This window comes from Plectropomus leopardus, chromosome 14 (genome assembly GCF_026936395.1).
Source record: "Plectropomus leopardus strain MGB_pleo_1.0 chromosome 14, ASM2693639v1, whole genome shotgun sequence".
Taxonomy (NCBI): Eukaryota; Metazoa; Chordata; class Actinopteri; order Perciformes; family Serranidae; genus Plectropomus; species Plectropomus leopardus.
The window spans coordinates 18,671,096-18,692,268 of record NC_142189.1 but is presented as its reverse complement, the minus strand read 5'-3'; the positions used below and the strand labels follow the sequence as shown (position 1 = coordinate 18,692,268).

Sequence of the window (21,173 nt, the reverse complement as noted above, 5' to 3'; positions counted from 1 at the left end):
TTGGTGCCAACAAAAGAAGCAGTCACTCTGTAGAAACCTAAAAGTGGAAACCTTTTAACTTACTGTCAGTTTTTCAGATGCTTGAAAGGCATCAGATTGGCATGAAAGTGGAGTTATTCTGCAAGTGCAACTTTAGATTTAAACAATAAAAATAGATGAAGCATCCCAGTAAGTGTCTCATGTAGAAATGTTGAAAGAGAAAGAAAATAATTAGTCCTATTTACACATTTTTGTGTGACTGGTCCATTAGTAGAGTAATTAAATGAATCCAAACACACTGAAGATGGGCGACTGCACGGTGGGTTTGGTCGGTATGGGTTTGACCACAACGTGCGTGTGAATTTTCTGTCCATACTCAGGTCTCTCTGTCTCTGCTGCTTTGCTCCATAATCCCAGGGGCGGATGGGGGACAACAATGTGACTGTGGAGGACCTGGTGTCCGTGGTACTGGAAGGGACAGCAGGCGCACACGCTTACACAGTGGTGAGAAGTCAGGTCCAATTTCTCTTTATCCGCAGAGCTGCGCCGACTGGACGCAGACAGAGTGGCCTTTGCGTCATCATCATAACTCCTTTTCCTCTTTTCATTTTCGTTGCCCTCAGATGCACCTGCAGGGTTCTTTTTCAACAAGTGTGAGTGCTCCCTTTTAGTATGGATCAACTTTGGTTCCTCCCAAAATGAGGCTGGGAGTTGGCGTTTCCTCATAGGCACCTGCTCCACAGCACTCCCCGCATTCTCCGCACACTGCGCATCCGAGCTGGCCTTTTCTATGACCTTCACACTCTGGTGGACAGCACCCACTGGTTTGGCGCACCCATACTCAGCAGCAGACCTGTGCGTGTGGCATCTTGGGACTCTAGAGTACTTCTGTGAGAAACGTTTCAGCTGTTTCTGTAGGTATTTCCTGTGATCCACGGAGCGTCTGCACGGAGCCGACTTGTCCAAGGCCGCTTTTATATCACTGGATGCCAAATTGACAAAATTGAGCAGCGTCTTGACCTCACTGTCTGCCATTTTTGCAAAGATTTTGATCAAATCAGTCCATGATAGAGCTTGTAGTCCACCGCCAATATCTAAAGGGACATCAGACAACACATTTCAGCTTTGCGTAATTGCGCATTATTCTCTGCTATCCGCATTCAAGCCTAAATTGAACGTGGTGCCTCTAAGTTTATATATATCCAAAGAGTAATAACCTTTTACTCACCACTGCCAGACTCCCTCAAGCCACAGTCCAAGCTCAGACTTCTCTCCAGGCTGCAATAGGAGCACTTCAACAAGTTGAATGAATATAAACTCCTTGTAGTTATGGTGCTTTCCTTGAACCAATCAGCGACCCCAGGCCCCTCACAATGCACCCCAATCAGCCTCCAAGCACCCTGGTATCGAATTCTTCACCATTGCAAATTGTTGTCATGGGGACCTGGAAAAAGCCACTGAGGGGATGTGATATTTCTCCTACACGGTGATTTCCGCAAGCTGGCCAAACATCTTCTAAAATCCAGAGTTTGCAGGAATAAAGATGAGCTGCTGAAATATGCATGCATTCTCACTTTATTCTGGTTAAAGTTGTTAACATAGATACCCCCATACCCTCCCCAAGAGTGATGTCAGCTGTAGGATTTAGTGAAGGAGGAGGGGGGATCTAAAGAGTGCATAACCATGGAAAGGGGCTTGAACGCTCAAGAATCTTGTCTTTCTGTTTGCCCCCTCAATCGAGCGACACAAAGGCTGAATTACTCATTCAAACCTCACGGGACAAAGGGAAAGGAGCTGGATAGCACTCCTGCATTTGTAGTCAAACATTTAGAGACTTAAATCGAGTCGTCATGAAGGAGAAAGAGTCGGACAAAGCCCATAGAATTGCCATCAGCAAACATTTTCCTGTGTCATATTATGGGGTCTCCATGGCTCCCTCTGGCCCGCGGACAATAGCACAAGTTTGCACACTCGAATACTGTCACCCTGCCAACGGCAACAAGGGCCCAAAACAGGACAATCCCCAGAGAAAGCATGGGCTCCGCGGGGAAGGTTGCAATGGAGGAGGAAAAGGGGACTTGTGAAATGCTAATTGAGCTTCATCCCCTTATTGAAGTGGGGAAAAAAAGAGTACCTATCGTCCCATTGAAGCGCAGCAGCAGTGGAATGAGATGTGAGGAAACTGTTTGGTAAGTAACACCTCATGCTTGTGCACTATCCCCTGAGCCACTATAGCACCGGTGCAGATCATTTTTAAAACATTCTGCAGTCTTACACCAAGGCTACAGGCCATTTATTCCTGAGTGAGCTGCAGCCAACATGATTGATTGCCTCATTCACTCAGTTTGGGGTTATCTGAGGAGAGAGCCCTGCTGCAGGTCTATATGTGCTCTCACTGGTCTATCTTTTTTAGGCGGTGCATCCCTCTTGTTCTGGAGAGGCATTGTGCTCCTCTCTTCTTCCCCTTCACCTCTCTGTTCATCTGAAAAGGCCAATTAACAATGGGGCTCCCCTCCCCTGGTCTGTCACCCCACTCCTGTGCTTTTGAAGTGAGGAGAGAAAGAGAAGGAGGAAGCATAGTGGCATCCATAAATCCCACAATGTGACGCTGTCCTTGTGCCAAGACAGGTGGATGGGATGTTTGTCGAGCTTTTCAGATGTTTACTGATTTATGGAGCCTGTGGAAAACATTGACTAATTTCTATAATGAACGATCCACTTTATCTGAAGAGGGAGTCTGCACACACCAAATTCCACCTATCACATACAAATCAACAAGCTACTTAACTCTTTGAAACTTACAGCAACATCACTTTTCTTATACTGCTGTCAGACACCATCTTTCACAAGTATTCAAACCTGTGAACCCTGAGCAGATTGGTGTGGTTTCTTAAAAAAAATAAAAATAAACTTGGCAACTTGGTAAGAAATGTTCCACAAATTCCACATTTTTTTCATAAGGTAGGGCAAAATGTTTAGGAGAAAAAAAAGGGAAACTATATTTGTAATGATCATAACTACATATCTAAATTCTGTCACAAAATTATTATATTTTTCAAGCACTTTTCCCAGGTTATTTCCTTTTTTAACTTTTTCTTTTTTTCTCTTGTTTTAATACAAATTTTCAGGTAATTTTCTTGTAGCTTTCACTAAATTCTTGCAAATTTTTGGGTCATTTCTTCTTTCTTTGTTCATGGCACTCTTCCCATGTTTTTTAAAGAAACCAAGCTAATTTTCCCAGGTTTCAAGACCTTAAAGTGTCACTTTAACTGCTGCAAGTGTGCACCAGAGATATGCACCCTACTTGCATATCTCTGCTGTACATGCAAACTGCATTCAAAGAAGAAATGCAGCCATGGAGTGGCTATTAGAGATCTGCAATGATGCACGATGCATGATGTTACAAACTGCTAAACCATCTTTCCTCACAGTGTTTGCATTTTGTAACATAAATATATTTAGTAAAAGCCCAGTGGAGCTCTAGTGTGACTGAAATTGACTGTCTGTGCTGGCACTAGGCACTGCAGATTGGCAGTAAATAAAAAATAACTATAAAACAAGTGCAATTTAATAGTAATAAATATTATGGTAATAAACTTTATTTGTACAGCACCTTTCAAAACATAGTGACAAAGTGATTTACAATAAAACTAAACACATTTACAACAAGAAGAATAGAACGAACTAAAAGGTTTTGTTTTTTTAAAAAGTCAGAATAAAAGATAAAATATGAGACCACCACTAAAATCAAGATAACAAGAATTAAAATCAATAAGCTAGCAATAAAATAGACAGAAAATGTAGATTAATTCAACTGAGTGATAAAAGTATTTAGGAGAGATTTAAACAAACGTGTGCAAAAAAACAACAAAAACTTCAGACAAAAATGCACTTTCAGCCCTTTTCATTACTTAATTTATCCACTTGCTCCAATGGTCTTTTATGGAGTATCTTTATGACATGTATTGCCAGACTCTCCCACTAGATGGCAATCTACCTCTTCTCCAACACAGCCAAGGCAGACTACAATAAAGGGGAAATACTCAGATAGTAAAGATAAATGTAGTGAAGTTAATTTTGTCTGAGCATTAATATTCTGTCAGTGGCACAGGGTATTAAAATCGCCTTTTGTTTGATGTGTAATATTTCTGGGCTCTGTCTGTTTGTTCGTAGAGTAGCTGATTAAGTATTTCGGCAAGAATAACAACACTGAAAAACCACAGTAATCTTATTAAGAGGTTTTCTTATCTGAGTTTAAAAGGGCTGTGATGTATGTTGTGGCAGATTGCTGCTAGTTGGAAGGAGGTGAGGCAGCAGGAAGGAACCAGGAGGATGTAGTGCTTTCCTCTTGTCAGATAATCGATACTGGGACAGACTGTAGGAGAGGATGGACGAGCTGAACCGCCGGGCGCACTATATGCCAAATCCAGGCTTGTTGTGCACTTCAAAAACTCTGAAAAATCTCTGCATTGTGTGCGCAGATGCAGTTCAGCAGCAGATGTGGATTTTCCACTCTAAAAGTCATCCACGGCTCTTGTGCATTAGCTCTCCCCATTACTGTCTGTGAAGAGCTTTTTGAAAGGCAAGAGATGTGATAAATGCTCAGCCGCAGCAAAAGGCTGTAGGGCTCGATGCTGAATCCATTGATCTTAATCCAAAGTTGTCTGAATAGTTGGCTTAGATGCTGTTTGTGTTATTTGGAATAAGCCGGCTGTGACACAATTGGCTGTCACTTCTGTTATTTAAACCACAAGCAATACTCTCAAACAGAAGTCATTTGGGCACAACAAATGATTGTGGATTTATGAAACATGAATAAGCAATGAAAATGACATACAGGCCGAGCAGCAGAGAAACCGACCTGCAAAGCAGACGTGTAAGCTTCAAGCATAACGTCTGTTGAAGTGCCTTTAAGCAAGAGGCAAGAGGGTGCAGAACATTTTGAGCATCAAATACTTAATGTCCTGCATTCTTGTTAAGATTTAAATATGGAGGGAGATGTGTCCCCTGTGCCACAAAATGTCAACAACATTAACATGTATGCTGACTAGGAAGAGACACAAGAAGACCACAACGAGATGCAAACGAACTGCAGAGCCACAAAATCACTACAAAAACAGGTAAAATAACTATAGACACAAAAAGACAAAAAGGAGACACAAAATAACTACAAAAAAGGGCAAAAGAACCATAAAGAGATGCAAAACGACTACAAAAGATACAAAACAACCACCAAGAGACACAAAATAACTACAAAGTGACACAAAACTTCAACCAAATACACAAAATAGCCCCAATTAACCACAACATTGCCTCAATAAGCACAAAATTACCTCAAAGGGACCCAGATGACTACAAAAAGATACAAAACAACAAGGAGACACAAAATGAGATGCAACTAAACTGCAAAGAGACACACAACAACTACAAAGAAACACAAAACAACCACAAAATTACCTCAAAGGGATATGCAATTACCTCAAATAGACTCTACACTTACATAATGACAAAAAATTACGATGGGATACAAAAAGACCATAAAGAGATGCAAAGGAACTGCAAGGAGACACAACATAGCTTCAGAAGTTGGTGAACAAACCACAAAGAGACAGAACATCTCAAAAAGATGGAAGAAGTCTATGCGTCTTGCTCTCATGTAGGAGAGGTGGTGGGGCCCTTTTCATATCTGTGCCCAAGGCCCCGCTGTCTTTTAACCCACCCCTGGCTGCAACTAACCATTATTTTCAGAATCAATAAAAAAGTGTAAAATGTCACAATCTTTTTAAAGACATCACCAATTACTAAACCTAACAATAATGTATCCAAAATGGCTAGGTTTGTCCAATAAACAGACCAAAACCTAAAGAAATTGAATTTATGGCTATTTTCTAGGTGGAACTTGGTATATTTTGCTGCTTTTAAATACAACCATCAATGCTCTGCAATTCCCTATCAGTTAACTGCTCTAAAACTGTGATCAGAAACAAAGTCATTGTCATTATTAGGAGTAGGTAGTACAGGGACATTTTTCATAACTGTGATGTAAAATAATACTGTTATTATTTCACACAGATCCAAAGACCATTCTTTCTATATTCCTCCTTAATTATGACACTAAGATGAACACCAGGGTTGTATCCCCACTGTCAGTTGTCTGTTATCCCAGTAAACTGTGAATGTCACGTTGGCTCTCTCTGTACATGGCTGTGGGCTGTGGGGTAATTTCATAACTGTGCCTTGTGAGGAAGACCACCAACAATCTTATGCAACTCTGCTCTTAAAAAACATTTTAGTCGGATTCTTTGCACTCTGGCCCTACAGCATCACCTCTCGCTATCAATATGGGTGGAAAATAAAATAAATTTTAAAACGAAGCTGCAAGGGGTTTAAAAATAAACACCCAATAAATATCTTATAAATGTCTTTGCAGTTGAGCATTAAGCAGTGAATGCCAGGTTACATCAGTATTGTTTATCTCAGCCTACTTTGGGACATTGGAGTGTTCTAGCCCTGCACATCAAACATGGGTACGGCAGTGTTTTCAGTCGGTAGGCGTCTTGCTCTCTCTTTCTCTCCCCCTCTCCCTCTCTTTCTCTCCCTCTCTATCTCTCTCTCTACTTGACTTTAATTCGGTCTAGTACGCGTCATCCTTACGGACTCGCCTCCACGCATTGTGGGCTATACTTTCAGCCTGGACCACTATAAAAAAAATCAAACATAAACAAGTAAACAACAACAAACAGCTGACATTACCGACGCCTACATAACCTCTGTGTATGTGTGTGTGTGTGTGTTTTTTCTGTAGGGGGGGACTTTTTGAGAAGCGGAGGGTGAATTTGTTTGAGCACAAGCTGTCAGGAGGAGCTGATGTGAGCGCTGCATCAAGTGCGCGGCGGTGATGCTCCCGTATAAAACAGCCCGCTGTATTTTGGCACAGAGGGGGATGCATCAGTTTAACCCTCGGCTCTGCCCTCCGGACTCGCCCATACAGTGTTAGATAAGTTGAAGGGATGTGTGGTCTTATTGTGAGGAATCCTGCCGCACGATATTCCTGAGGATCTCTCTCTGTGTGTTCGTGTATTTTTTTTTTCTTCAACTTCGATGGCTTGAGTGGCCCATTTGCACTCATGCTTGCAGCCGAGGAGGGATGTAAGGTACGGGCCATCTACCGCCCTCACATTGCACGGAGTAGCGGCGTGATTCAGGTCGCTATCTGAGTGCCAATAAGCAAAAAACTACTTTCGAGATGTGAATTATCGAGATTTGCTACTCATTTCCACCGGCTCGCCTGTCCTATGCTATCGACAACGGGATTTCAAGAGGAAAATGATTGTGGCATAAACTATTTCTGGAGACGCTTGTCACAGATATCGCCGCTGAACTGGACAGGGTGGATGGTTATTTCCCAAACACTTCAAGCCTATGTATACTGCATTCATTTGTTGGAATCGCTGCCTAGTATCTTCGAGAACAGCGCAAGAGGAATGCTGGTCCAAGATCTAATGCCATTTACTTTAAGTTTTTGGCCTTTTTTCTTCGGTCATTGCCTTCTCTCACTGTTTTTACTCTCATGCCAGGTAAGGATCATGTCCAGGCGCGCCGCTTGTCAATTTACGCATGAGATGTTGCACTAACTTGATTTACTGGAAAAGCTGTTGAGCTTATTATCTTTTTTTAAGTAACTTGTGCTGCAATATATGCAATGCATTGTGTGTTTACAGATGTTGGGAGCCCACCTGCATGGGTAGAGTTTCCACTAAGGCATGAGAAATGGACACACACACACACACACACACACACACACACACACACACTCAGACACTCAGCTCCCTTGTAGTGGGAACATGGAGTAGCCAACTGTGTTTTTATGATAACAATATTCAGTTATCCCACCAGGATCCCTGCAGCAGGCATATGTTAGTGATGAGTATTCTAACCTCTGCCCCCGTGCTGCTGCCTACAGATAGTGGTGAGCTGTTGTTCACACGCACGCAGTGTTGCCAGGGTTCATGTGTAATGTGATCTGCTTGAGTTTCCAAGTCCACCCACGCACACTCCTAGGGGCAGCCTGCTGCCCACTCTGTTGGTGGGTGGTTTCTTACAGGGAGCGGGCTGCAGCCATAGACGTGATACTATTCTGCATGTACTACATACACAGCAGCCCCGGTGACAACAACACTGGGATACACAAAAAGAATGCTGAGAGGATATCCACAGTGCTGCTAACTAAGAGGCTGCTGAGTGTTCAAGCATCTCCATTTGTGCTGCGCCGTGTTGTGCTGATGGCACTCATGAGTAATGCACTGAAGGACAGTGGCTCAGTCATTTCAATGTCTCTCTCTTTCTCTCTCCCCTCACCATAAGGGAGAACTCCAGAGGTCATGCTCACGGACTGTGGCGGAGAAAGTTAGCGAACAGTGCCAGCTGGCATGCCACTGTAGAAGATACCCTCCCCTTCCTCCTCCACCGCCTCCGCCACCTCCTCCGCGGCTACTGGGCACCACAGGTAAGACTCCCAAGGCTCACACCCCCAGGTTTCACACCTGTCTAGCTCCAAGTCTGTCTGTCTCACTCTCAGTCTGCTCTCACCCCACAGTTGGATCTTTCCAGGTGACAAGCAACTGGCTAGTCTCAAGGAACTGTTTTGACGTGGAGCGTTTCCCTTTTATGCTCAAAAGAAAAATGTACCATCAGACCCCCTGAGATTACTGTGTGAGCGCCCGTGCATGGGCACTGTTGTGCACGTGTGCGTCTGTGCGTGTGATAGAGCCAGCAGGATGTTGACAGCTGAACACAGGACTAATTTATGCCGGGTCTGACCTTGGGGAGTACCCAGCTGCCTGTGAAATCCATGCCTGCTGGGCTGCCAAGCTCAGTGGTTCAGTGGTAGGGTTTCCCCCGGAGGACCCCTGATTAAAACACAGATGAGTTCATTAAATTAGCTTTAATTTGATAGAGATAAGGGACTAATGAAGCAGCCCAGTAGTTTTAGCTGCGTTTTGAAGTTGAGCTGGCGGCAATAAGAGTGTGTGTGTATGTGTGTGTGTATATATCTCTGTGGATCCGCTGCCTGTTGCAGCACATTTTCTATCCGACACTCCATCCGAGATGGTAAATCCATTGACAGATAGGCGGACATATTTCACCAGGCTGCTCCCTGAAAGTTGATATGATTTGTATTAAGTCTCGAGCACCTTAATGAACAGTGCACTGAAATATGGGACAGGCCATGCTGATGATGCAGCCATTCTGAGCTATTACTGTGACTCCTTAGAATCACTCACCCCGAGCCCTTAATATTATGAGAAGGCAGGGACACTTAATCATCAAACTCTCAACAGGCAGCAGCGTAGAGGTTTTAATCAATCAGTTCCAATGATTTCTTTCAGTCTGGTCAATTTAAAAGGACCTCTTTCCTTCCTGACTCACCATGTGAGCTCCCTCTCAAGAGTTATAGACCCTTCTGTTAATGTTGGTCGCTGCATAAACGCTGTCAGGTCCATCTGACTGTAAGCTTAGGTGCAAGGACGGGGGGGTTGAATGCCCAATTACAGCCAAACGCATGAGTGGAGCTCTGAACGCTGCATCCATAAACAGCGGCGTGTCACGATAAATATGATAAGCAGGCCAATTTCTATTCCTTTTCAACTTTACACAGAAATGTTTGCAGAGGGTGGAGACACCATGAATAATTCACTTTTTTTCTTCAGTTCTCAATTTAATCTATACGGGCGCATAATTATCTTGATCTTCCTCCAGTAGCCCAATTTGCAGAGCAGTTAGAGCTGAAACTTTGCTTTAAACTGTAGTCTTTAAAAATGCAATGAATATGCATAGCTAAAAACTGGGACAATGACGGAGATCTAATCTATCTGCTAAAAGTTTTTTTTTGAAAAGTGGAAAGAATTGGCACAACTAAGTAAGTCTGTGCGTGCTAAAAATGGTTTCCGAAGTCCTTCAAAGGAGTGGGCTTTATCACAATGAAGTCGATCCGTACCACTGACTCAATTAAATCCTACAGCCGTTGACAAAACGCAGGATTAAAATGGAAGTTTGCCTGAGAGGAGCTTTTAAATTCATAGTGACTTATGACGTGGTGAGCTGTACCGGGGAGAGCCGTGCCTTGTTATTTGCTCCGCAGAAATGTGCTGTGTTGGAAAATAGTCCACAACATTACTAAGGAGTATTTGTTGCTATGGTGTAAACCCTTCCTCTCATTCAAAACAAAATAACTGTAAACGCGGGAGCTACGAGTTTGGTATTATGTACAGCACAGTGTGTTTCCTCAGGAGCATGAAACTGGAACAAATAGATAGATATAGATATGCACATGACTAAACTGATTCATAGATGCAGGGAGGGCATCAAACGCTGCAGAAAGAGACGAGAGAAGTTGTGCATTACAGACACAAAGTTGCTGATGCACATAATGTTATACAACATTCCTGGTGAGTGGTCTTATACCACAGATCTAATGTGGAAAGAGCAGGAGGTTCCTGCAACAGTAATTGGTGTGGACAAGAGTGCTGGTGTAAGGAAGGCTGACGGGACTTTAAATGATTCATGGTGTCGGGTTGGATATCTTTGAACGTTGAACCTAAGACCTACAGAACAGGCGAGGACACAGCGACTTCCAAACTCAGAGCAGGGAAAAAAAATCACCTCCACGCTGCTTTGTTAGCGTGTTGTATAATGCAATCACTACGGATCTAAAAACTCAAGTCAGCATAGTTTTTTAAGGGACTAGGGCTGTAATCATTTTAATTTTCAACTGATTTATTTTACGTTCTACTCATTCTCTTTTTCTGTATCCAAATCTTTCTTTCCTCCTGCCCTCCTCTGTTTTTTCTCTAAGTGGCAGAGCCCATGGTGCCCTTGTTGAGGCCCTGGTGGATGGAGATGGACATTATAGTGCTTGGAACAGTTGGCTGTGCCTCAGTCGTCTTCCTCCTCTCAGCCATCATCATCTGCTACAAGGCCATCAAGAGGTTGGATGTCTCTTTTTTGTTATGTACTTGTAGTTAGTATCTCAAATGTTTTCAAGTGATGACATATTGAAATAGGAACTGTCACAGGCAGGCTACTCAACATATCATGTGTAATTTGACCCATGGGAGACTGTACTCTGTGTGTGAGGCTAAGATGACCCTGTCATCACCCTGCTGGGTCACACTGAGGTCAGAGGTTAGATCATGGAATGGGTTATAAATGCCACCAAGATAGATCCACTATGCAGAGTCACCGGGAAACATCCTACAGATTAATTTATCGAGGTGCACCGAGACCTGACTTTACGACACAGTGTTGATTTTAATTTGCATAAGTGTCTAAAGCTTCCTAGAATGGCAGCTGGATTCATGAAAGTGAAAGCACGAGGCGAGCAGAGGAATCCCAAGACGCCGCAGTTGCAGCGGGAACTGTTTCCCCCATTTGGCTTATTAGAGAAAAAGGCTGCGTGAGGTTTTAGCCCGCAGCACAACCCAGACCCAATTCTCTGTGTGACATTCAGGCAGCACGGTGTCACACATGCACTCTGACATCCACGTTAATGTTGGCAGACATTTAACAAACACACACATCGTGCAAAGCGCTGCACATGCACAGGGAGGCATGCAGAGAAGACTTGCGTGTGCACCCATCCATTAAGTCACAACATCTTTACATTCGTAGATTCATCATCTTGGCATATTTACACACTCTATAAAATATGGCGTAAACATTGACTCTCACACACTCAATGTGAGAACAGCCACAGATGTGTGTGCTAAATCAGAGAGCTGCTTCTATTATTTATGTGTGTTTAAATTGATTTAGTATCATACCTTATTACATTTATGGAATTATATTAAGCCTGCATGCCCGATATGGCTTTCCTCAGCAGAACTCTATTTCTCCTTTCTTTAAACAACAAATAGGCAAAGTCAGGCAGCGGAAGTAATGGGTGGTTGGCTCAGGAATTCATTATGGCAATTCTCCAGCCCCCTGTGTAGCCAAGGGGCACCTTTTATAATGCAGCAGTGGTAGGAAAGTGTTGTTGCAATACGGGCTCTAGCCCCAAACCCAAGTCATTATTTATGAATTAATTTGCGCAGTCATTCAGTCGCAGGCCACATCTTTTATACATGCAAGCGGGTCGTGTCCTGAAGCTCTGTGGGCTCTAGACTGCAGACTTTGTGCCACGCCAAGCTGCCCTCCACTCTGAATGAGAAGGGAAAAAACACACAGGTCCAGCCAGACTGGCCTCATTAGACATTCATTAGTCACCAGCCAATAGAAGAGCCGTCCAGGGAGAAAATGTGATTCCTTTAACATTTATCACAGATTCTCTAATCATCACTGAGAGGAAACAACACGGCGAAAAGGACAGAAAAGACGTCTACGAAAGCAAGCAAAGGCAGTAATTGAGCGTCTCAGTCAATAACAATGAGAGAGAGGGTTTGTCAGTGAGAATAACACAGCCAGTTATATATAGCCCCTCCAGCTCCTCAGTGCTCCGGGCTTTCCCAATGAAAATCAGCTGGCCGAGGGCCAAGGCCTGAGCACCACAGACAGCAGAGGAGCTAGCTCTATGGGTCCCAGCCCTCCTGGCCTTTTGTTATTTTTTATAATCTTTGTCTGCCAGTCATGTGTCAGAAGCAAAGGGGCTGGAAAGGAAAAACACTTCCATACAATTCTATTCAGAGTCCACAGCACCAGGGAGGCTGGTGTGTGCAAGCATAGAGAAGAGGATTCAGACACACGCTGCGTTTTAGTGTTGCTGTGCCATCCAAAGCAAAAGACATGATGCTGCAGTCCAGGCTGTCAGCCATCCAAGAAGCCAAAACAAACAAAACTCAAACCAACTGACTAATGAAGCTAGATGCTTTTCCCAATCACTTAACGCTCTGGGAGGCTTGTCCAAAGACAGATAATACATCACAGCTGCTCCTGTCCAAGGGCAATACAGTATATCCAAAACACTCAACCACAGATACAATGAAAAGAGAATATTTGTCAGGCAGAATGGCTTTAAATCCAATATTTACTGATACATTTTTAATCTCCTCTGTTTTATTTTCAAAATGACTGTACCGGCAGCATCAAAACTGGTGACAGATTCATACAGTCTGTTTTTTAATGCGTTTTCTTTGAACTGTAGCATGTTACTCTAATTTCCAGATGGCTGGAGTAATTGTAAACAGCTCAACACATGTCCCAATTTCACCATGATCCATTCCCCAAACTTCAAACAGCAATGTGCGCTGTGATTGCACAGCTTTGATATGAAATATTCATCTAACCTGTGAAGTGTTGTGTTGCCACCTGCCATGTGTCAACAGCATGGCATCTATTATTGAAGGCCTGGGTAGAGGTCGGTTTGAGGCCCCAGTGCTTTGCCCTGTGTGGTGGCCCGAAGCGACATGGTCAGTCTGAGAAAAGATTACATCCTGGGAGAAATAAACAGGGCCCAAGCACCTTCCAGCAGGCTGTACATCACCCATTTGAGACGGCATTTTGCAACTTAACAGATGAAATCCTGACCTGTCAAAAATATTCCAAAATAAAATCATTACTGAGCTGCAAACATGTTGCATAACGTTGAACGAATATCGACTTTATGACATTTTATTCCAAGGAGAAGAATCCCCAGACTGGTTGTAAACATCATCGTCTGTCCCTTAGAGAAAACTTTGGTATATCCCAACTCCCCAAGCTGCAGCTGCATCAGCCAATCAGCCAATCGTCTCCCCTGCGGCACAATGTGTTTCCACCCTGGGGCTGGACAGTTTCTATTCTGAGGCTGTCCCCGGGTCCCACAGGGACACAGCAAGCAGCATCTGTCCTACATGGCCGGCATGTATCCCTGGTGTCCTAAGCCATATGACCCCTCCCAGCTGACAGAGTCCCACAGGAAGTCTTAGTCATCGTTTACAACTTTTCTTGAGAGACAACAGGTCACATCTTTAACAACCCCAACAACATAGATTAAATGCAGTGTGTGAAGTTTTAGGTGACAGTTATTCACAATCATCTTGAACATACATGACACTAAAAATATTAGGCTAATGCAAATAACTTTATCGAACTGAATCTGAAATTGCAAAGAAAGCTCAATTTACAGTGTTTAAGGGACAGTTCATTCTAAAATTAAAATTACATATTTTCCCTCTTACCTGTAGCGCTATTCAGAAATCTAGATTGTTGTGGTGTGAGTTATCTAGTGCTGAAGATATCGGCCATAGAGATGTCTTCCTTCTCTCCAATATCATGGAAATAGACAGCACTCAGCTTGTGGTGCTCAAAGTGCCAAATACACTCAACAACAATGTCTTTTTTCAGAATTTAGGACCGTATTTCTCAAGGTAATCAACAGATCTTATTGAGAACAGTTTCATGTAGGAACTATATTTTCTCTATCGATCTACACCCACCAGTCATATCACAGCACAGGAGGAAGCATACCACTAGCTCACCTAGCACCACTGAGCCAGCTAATGTTCCAACCAATAGTTGTTGAGATATTCCTTTAAAAACAACAAATTTAATACAAATAGTTGCACTAGAGTAAAATTGGGATCACCACAGTCTGCAGGATTTATCCTCTGAGGACCATAAATGTCTGCAAACTTTCATGGCAATCTTTCCATCAGTTGTTGATGCATTTCAGTCCAAAGTGGTGGAGTGACAGATAAACTGAAATTGCCTTAGAGCCATATCTTAAAATTACAGCGGATGCAAAATGAGGTTGTTTACATTTAAACCCCATTGTGATGTATTTTTTACTGAGTCAAAACTCTTTAAAGACTGGTAAAGATTCTGAGCGTGACATTGTTGACAGATGAAAGTGTCTGAACAACAGGAGGTGGAGGGGCGGATGTGGTTCAAGGCACTGAAATGACAGCTGAAAAACAGCCAAGACAGGAACAGTTTTGAAACCTGACAGCAACAAGATGGTTGATTAACAGGTGTGGCAAAATGAGATCGTCCAAAGTGTATAGGAGCAACGAAAAAGGACAGCAAAAAAATTGAGTTGACAGCAGGGGGAAATGAACATGTGCATCAAAAGTCCACATCCTAAATCCACATCCATTTACTAGGCTATCAATCATATTATATCCTGGGGAAATGTCACACACACACACACACACAAAAGCATTTTCATGACATAAATTGAAAGACTTTACATCAGTTGTCAATTTATGTTTTACAGCCTCAGTGTAAGACGATGTGTAAATACATAAATGTATATTGCAATCCAATATGTGAGGCATAAAAAATGCTTCAATTTCGAAGCTTGCAATGCTTGCATGGTGCATTTTCACTGAGATGCTTTCAAAGATGTTGATTCAACTCAATGTTAAGGTTTTGAGTTCAGCAGAGAATATATAATGCAATATCATACAACAACAGCCACAATGCTTTCTTAAAGGGTAACTCAACAACTTTTTTTCTCAACATGGATAATATTTTCCCATGTTGTTGTGTCTAAGTGACTCTTGCAAACAGACATTTTAACCCATTAACACCTCCATCGACATCGGTTTTCCTCTGCTGCATTCAGACGCCCTTCACAAGTATTTAAACCTTCAAACTCCAAGCAAATTGATTTGATTTCGTCTGAAAACATAAGGCAAAAGGCAATAAGCAACTTGGCAAGAAGTGTCCCGCAATTTGCAAGACATTAATAGATTAGTAAAGTATTTTGAAAAATGAAATAAGGGGAAATTTTCCAGAGAACTATATTTCTAATTATCATAGTTATTGAAAATAAAATTATTTAGCAGAATATTTTTTTACACTTCTTTTCATTTACTCTCCCCTTTGTTTGATACTTCTTTTTTTGTGCAAATATTCACCTAATTTTCTTGTACTTTTGGTAATGTCTTGCCCTCTTGCAATGTTTTTGAGAGAAATCAAGCCAATTTGCTTAGGTTTCAAAGGGTTAATAATTGACCCATAGCTCAATCTGACAAATAATCGGCGTGTTGCTTAAACTGTTAGCTTCCACAGCTTGCCAGCCCTAAACCTTAGTAGGAAACACACTGTTTATCTATGCTAATTTATCGTGAGGCGTTCAGATACCCTCCTCCAAGAGCAATCTTTAGCACTCAGTCTTCAGCAGACTTCAACAGCAATAACAATACACGGCCGTCTCGTGAAGTTATGCAGAAGCCCCGATCTTATCTGGACACTTTTATACTGGCTAACATCAGTCATTGTAGCAGGCTATCTTCACATGCTGTATGAGGGAGAGCGGCTTCTCACAAAACACACCCAGCACTACGCCATGCTCACACAGGTTACCGCGAGGCTACTGCCCTTACAGGTGAGGCGATTACATAACAATGACAGCTGTCAGTGTCACAGACATATCCAAAGATGCTATAAGTAACTTTTTTTCACACCGAGGCCATCAAAAGTGTCTTCACTATAAGGTGGTGTTAGCGTTTGCCAGCCTTAGTTTTCTTTGTAACGTTTAGCTAAGTTAACGTTAACGGTTTTCAATTGTGTGGGCTGTAGCTACAACTTTTTGCTACAGTTAACACTGATGTTTGGTTGTCAGAGGACAAAAATACTAAGACTAAGTTGAACAGATGACACCACGAGCTACAGTTACGAAGTCTAAATTGGCCATAATGTTAGCGGCTGTTAGCTAACTTTAGCTAACGGTGCCTTGAAAAAAAATTGCTTCAAGGTGACGTTTTACACAATGTTGCCGACATAATGTATGAAGCTATACTTGTCACTTTGTAGCAAATTTTGTTAACACTATGTTGGCTTACCTTAGAACAAATGTGGATATCCTTGTTTATCTTCTTTACATTGATCTGACTGTGTCTTGCCACACAGTTTAATCCAAATGAGACACTTAGCTCTGTTTATGTGGGGTTTACGGAACGGGATAAAATAAATACCATTCTCTAGTCTCTAAGGATACCCCCCATGCACATTGTTTGGCAATTTTTTTTAAGTTATAGCTGCATAAATTTAAATAAAACCGCAGGAAAATCAAAACTTCGGATGATTTTCTTCGAGCAGGATGTCCGCGTGCATCGTTTAGCTGTACGAAATGTGATTGGCTCCTGCCATTCGGAGGCGGGGCTTAGCGATAATTTAAATGTCAGAAACACTAGCGGCAAAGACCATGAACTACTACCTGTACCAGACTACAAAAGGCTGTTGCAGCAAAAGCACCAAGTATAATGTGTAATAAATTGAGCAGTTGTGCATTTTATTGATTATCAGTTTAACTATCATCTGTGAGAGGCAGATTTTGCTATTCCTTTTTAAAAAGTTACAAAGTCTCTTTAGGGCAAGACACCCCAGGTGAAAACATTTTCATGGAATTTTGAGATTTTGGGCCATGTTTCTTCCATAACATATCTCCTTTCAGAATAATGGACAGGAAACATCCAGTATACATTTAGGTGTTTATTTTAGTTCAGATTTATGTTCTAATAATTTATGTAAGAAGTGCATTTTTAATTGATTAATTAATTATTTGCATATTTGAACATAATTTTATTTTTAAAAAGTTGTATTACAAAATAATCATTTTTTTTATGTAAGCAATCAACTGGGGAAGTTTTATGGTGATATCTACTAGATAAAAGTTTGACATTATTCACGTGTAATGTGTACCCCCCTTAAAAAATAAAAATAAAAATGCTTATCTGATCAGTTTCAACAAAAGCTAAACAAAATTAACATAAAAACATAGTTTTCCTGGCAGGGCTGGTGTATTGGATTGCATTATGTCATGTATGAGCTCATTTCACCCTGTAAGGATTCCCTCACTGTTCAATGCACGAGAAGGGAAAAAGATTTGTGCTGGACTGGACTGGGAATGACTGTTCGTCAAAGTTGGACCGTCCAGCCAGGGCTTTCAGAGGAGAGCAGAGGAGATGCTGAGCTAAGATGTCGCTCAAGGGTCCTCTGTGGCAAGGAAAGCATAGTACAGTGTTGAGTGGGACAATGACTGTACTAACTGTATTCAGATCTGTCTCCGAGTTACATAAGCCCAAGCAGGGGAGAGCAGCTGAGGGGGTCGGCGCAGAAGCCACAGTACACTGGACAAATATAATAACCACAAAGGCACCGAAGAGTGCATGAAAGGGGCTGCATTGAATGATACTGCTCTTCACAGGCCAGTAGCAGCACGGGGATCATGTGTTGCGGCTTTACTTTGCACCAGAACGTACTCACTTAAAGGACGACAGCGCAACCAGTGCTGAGAGGAGGTTATGTATCGATGTTATTCCCAAGTTGTTTTGACAGCCACACACATACTCATTACTTAGCGGGAAGATTGCATCTACCAGTCAGAGTAGGTAATTGCCTTATTCCCCGTGTTGCAATGTATCTTTCCCTCCTGTCTCGTTGCAAAAGTGACCTTTGAACATTGAGCTTATTAGAACGGATCGCTGAGACTGGCGTATCCACCCAGAGAAATCAAATCAGCCTAAAGGTTAACAGTCTAGAAACTCTGTTTAATGACATGGCCTTCAGCTGTGGGCAAATGTAACTCTCTTGTCAAGGAATCTTCACCTTATGAAAATGTTTATTCACAGGAAACCACTTCGAAAAGAGGAGAACGGAACGAGTCGTGGGGAATATGCCATGAGCATCCGTAACAAGAAGGCCATGGGTACGAACAACACTGTGGTATAGACTGACTCCTGGTCGATGCAGGAAGTGACATCACCATTACCGTCTCTCACCTTACCTCCCCTCCGAATACAACAATCCCCTCTCACCCAGAATGCAACAGGGTTTTACCCAAGGTTTTTCAAATAACCTTCCCTTTTTGCTTGGCATGTTGCCCGGACTGAAGACACCATTCAGCTCAAGAAGAGCTGCAAAAGATGGAAGGGGAAAAAAAAAAATCAAACCAGAAAGGACGGAGTGAAAAATCCACAAACCCCCATGGTGTTGAAAGTGGCACAGCAGGCTGAACATTATGCTCTTAGTAACAGCAAGTGTTGCTGACAGGCTGGTTGGCTGCTGGCTGGAGAGGGACTGTCTGCCAGTCTGCCGCAGATCCAGACCTCACACACTGTTGACATCTGCAATGGAACAACAGACAATACAGCAGCCCTGCAGTCCCACGGGCGGCCGGACAGGACAAGCCCATCACACACAATAAATAACGTGCATGCAGTTTTTACAGAGAATGCAACATTTTTTTATAGTCCGATCCCCACACTGTCCATCTCTTGTTCTCCTTTTTTTTTTGAGACAGATGCTCTGAGAGAGGCATGATGTTCCTGTCAGTCCTGGCTCTGAGATGTGGATTCATATGACTATGCAATTTAAAGAAATCCATACATTTAAAAAAAAGAAAAAAAAAAGGAGGCAACATCATCAACATGGGACATTCTGGTTATTTTGCCAAAAATGCCACTGAAGACTTAGGCTCAATGTGATATACTTCAGTCATTCATTGATTTATTTGCTCAGTTTATCAACTTTTGAATTTATTTTTCTACTTAAAAGAGAAAAAAAATGTCTTGTAAGTTACTCACATCTTTACAAACATCTTGATGAGTTTTATTTCTTGATAGCTCTGTTTTTTAAAGTGAATAATTTATAAACTATATTATTCATTTGTGATGCTCCAATGCTTTAAGCCTGCTGTCAGTTTGTTGAGACACTGATGCAGAAAACGCGCTTGCTCTGCAAAGAGTTTTGCTATCAGTTGTTTTGTCTCTGGGTGTTTGATATGCTTTTCTCTGTTTTCCTGAGACTTCAGCTAAAAAAAAGTCAGGGGTCTCTATGATGTGCTATGTGAATGTGTGTTTTCCAAACATTATTTCTGTGCTGCATCAGTCCCCATTTTTGATTTATCTCAATGCAAGCCCCCTCTACAAGGTAAACCTGCTACTACAAGTCATTTGGGTAACCCTTTGAAACCTGGAGTGACATCACTTTTCTTGTGCTGCTTTCAGACGCCTTTCACAAGTATTTAACCCTTTGAACCCTGACTGGTTTGGTGTGATTTCTTTCAAAAACGTAGGGTAAAAAAAAGGCAATGAGCAAATTAATAAGAAATGCTCAACAATTGCAAGAAATTAGTAGATTTTAAAAATAACTTTAAAAAAAGCTAGGGAAAACCTAATTAATTATCATAATTGCATGTTTAAAATGATGTTACAAAATGATTCTAATTTTTGGGCATTTTTTTCCACATCTTGTTTGCCTTTTTTCAGGTCATTTTCTTGTACTTTTCAAATTAATTTCTTGCTTATTTTGGGCACATTGCCTTCTTCCCATATTTTTGAAAGAATTCAAGCCATTTTGCTCAGGGTTTAAAGGGTTAAATCTTCAGAGTCTTGGGGTCAGCTAGATGCCTTCAGCCATGCTTTGTTTGGTTTTGACAATCTTCATTTTTCCATCTGTCAAGAAGGGCTTAGCCCATCGCTATAGAAACAGGGGACATGAGCCCAGGGCTGACCTTGTGACTGGTGAGAGACAGGAGACTTAGCCAATAGCCAGAGATCAGGTTGCACAGAGGATGGCCTCAGCAGGGATATGCGTGTGTGTCTGTGTGTGTATGTGTGACTCAGTGCTGTCACAGGCATCCTCCACATCCCCGCTGGAAAAACACAACTGAGCTGAACTGGAGCATCACTCAACGCTGCTCTGCTTTTATACATTAAATCTGTGTGTGTCTGTGCGTGCACGCATCAGTGTGTGATTGTGTGTGTGCGAGCATGTCTGTCTGTGAGCGTGCATGCAGATGAGTGTACTAAGTGAGAGTGGGCTGTACTCTGTGGCTGTCGGTTAAGTAAAGATATTGGCTAAACTGTGGAAAAATTTGGAAAAACACGCTTGCATCTAAACATGCACAGATATTAGCTAACAATATACCCCACCATGTACCTATATGAGAGAAATGATGGATGCATGAATGTAAATATTGATATTTAAATATCTGCCTTCTGGACTGTTAATTAATGTACAGTGTAACAGAACATATGTTTATACATAGTTAAACAATGTGCTACCATTTAGAATAATGTCAATGTTGTCATGTTGATGGAGCAAGCCATTAATGTATATATGGCAATCAATAGTACACACACAATTTATGCATTATACCAAACAGATAGAAAGATGTGCATAAGTTGATTTCATTGCTGAGTTTTTCAGTTGTAAATAAAACTGTACATAACAACAGAGCTACAGTCTATTGTGTTTAACCCGTTAAAACC

The 21,173-nt window shown here is 42.0% G+C and overlaps 2 protein-coding genes across 3 annotated transcripts; one reads left to right on the top strand and one right to left on the bottom strand.

Annotated features, from left to right (window-relative positions):
* Positions 1-18: 18 nt before the first annotated feature.
* Positions 19-1,797, bottom strand: fam181a (family with sequence similarity 181 member A). Of its 2 annotated transcripts, none has more exons than XM_088087495.1 (2): positions 1,197-1,797; positions 19-1,073 (listed from the first exon to the last, which is right to left on the bottom strand). In XM_088087495.1, the coding sequence occupies exon 2, from the start codon at positions 1,012-1,014 to the stop codon at positions 259-261; it is 756 nt and encodes a 251-aa protein (XP_087943621.1). In that variant the 5' UTR covers positions 1,015-1,073; positions 1,197-1,797; the 3' UTR covers positions 19-258. The 2 variants fall into 2 exon arrangements, with proteins under 2 accessions (XP_087943621.1, XP_042356944.2); XM_042501010.2 differs by having other exon boundaries at positions 1,208-1,797.
* Positions 1,798-6,658: 4,861 nt separating this feature from the next.
* Positions 6,659-21,140, top strand: LOC121953792 (proline-rich membrane anchor 1). The gene is made up of 4 exons (XM_042501011.2): positions 6,659-7,556; positions 8,344-8,485; positions 10,835-10,967; positions 18,531-21,140. Exons 1-4 carry the CDS (start codon positions 7,275-7,277, stop codon positions 18,628-18,630), a joined length of 657 nt encoding a protein of 218 aa, XP_042356945.1. The 5' UTR covers positions 6,659-7,274; the 3' UTR covers positions 18,631-21,140.
* Positions 21,141-21,173: the final 33 nt, after the last annotated feature.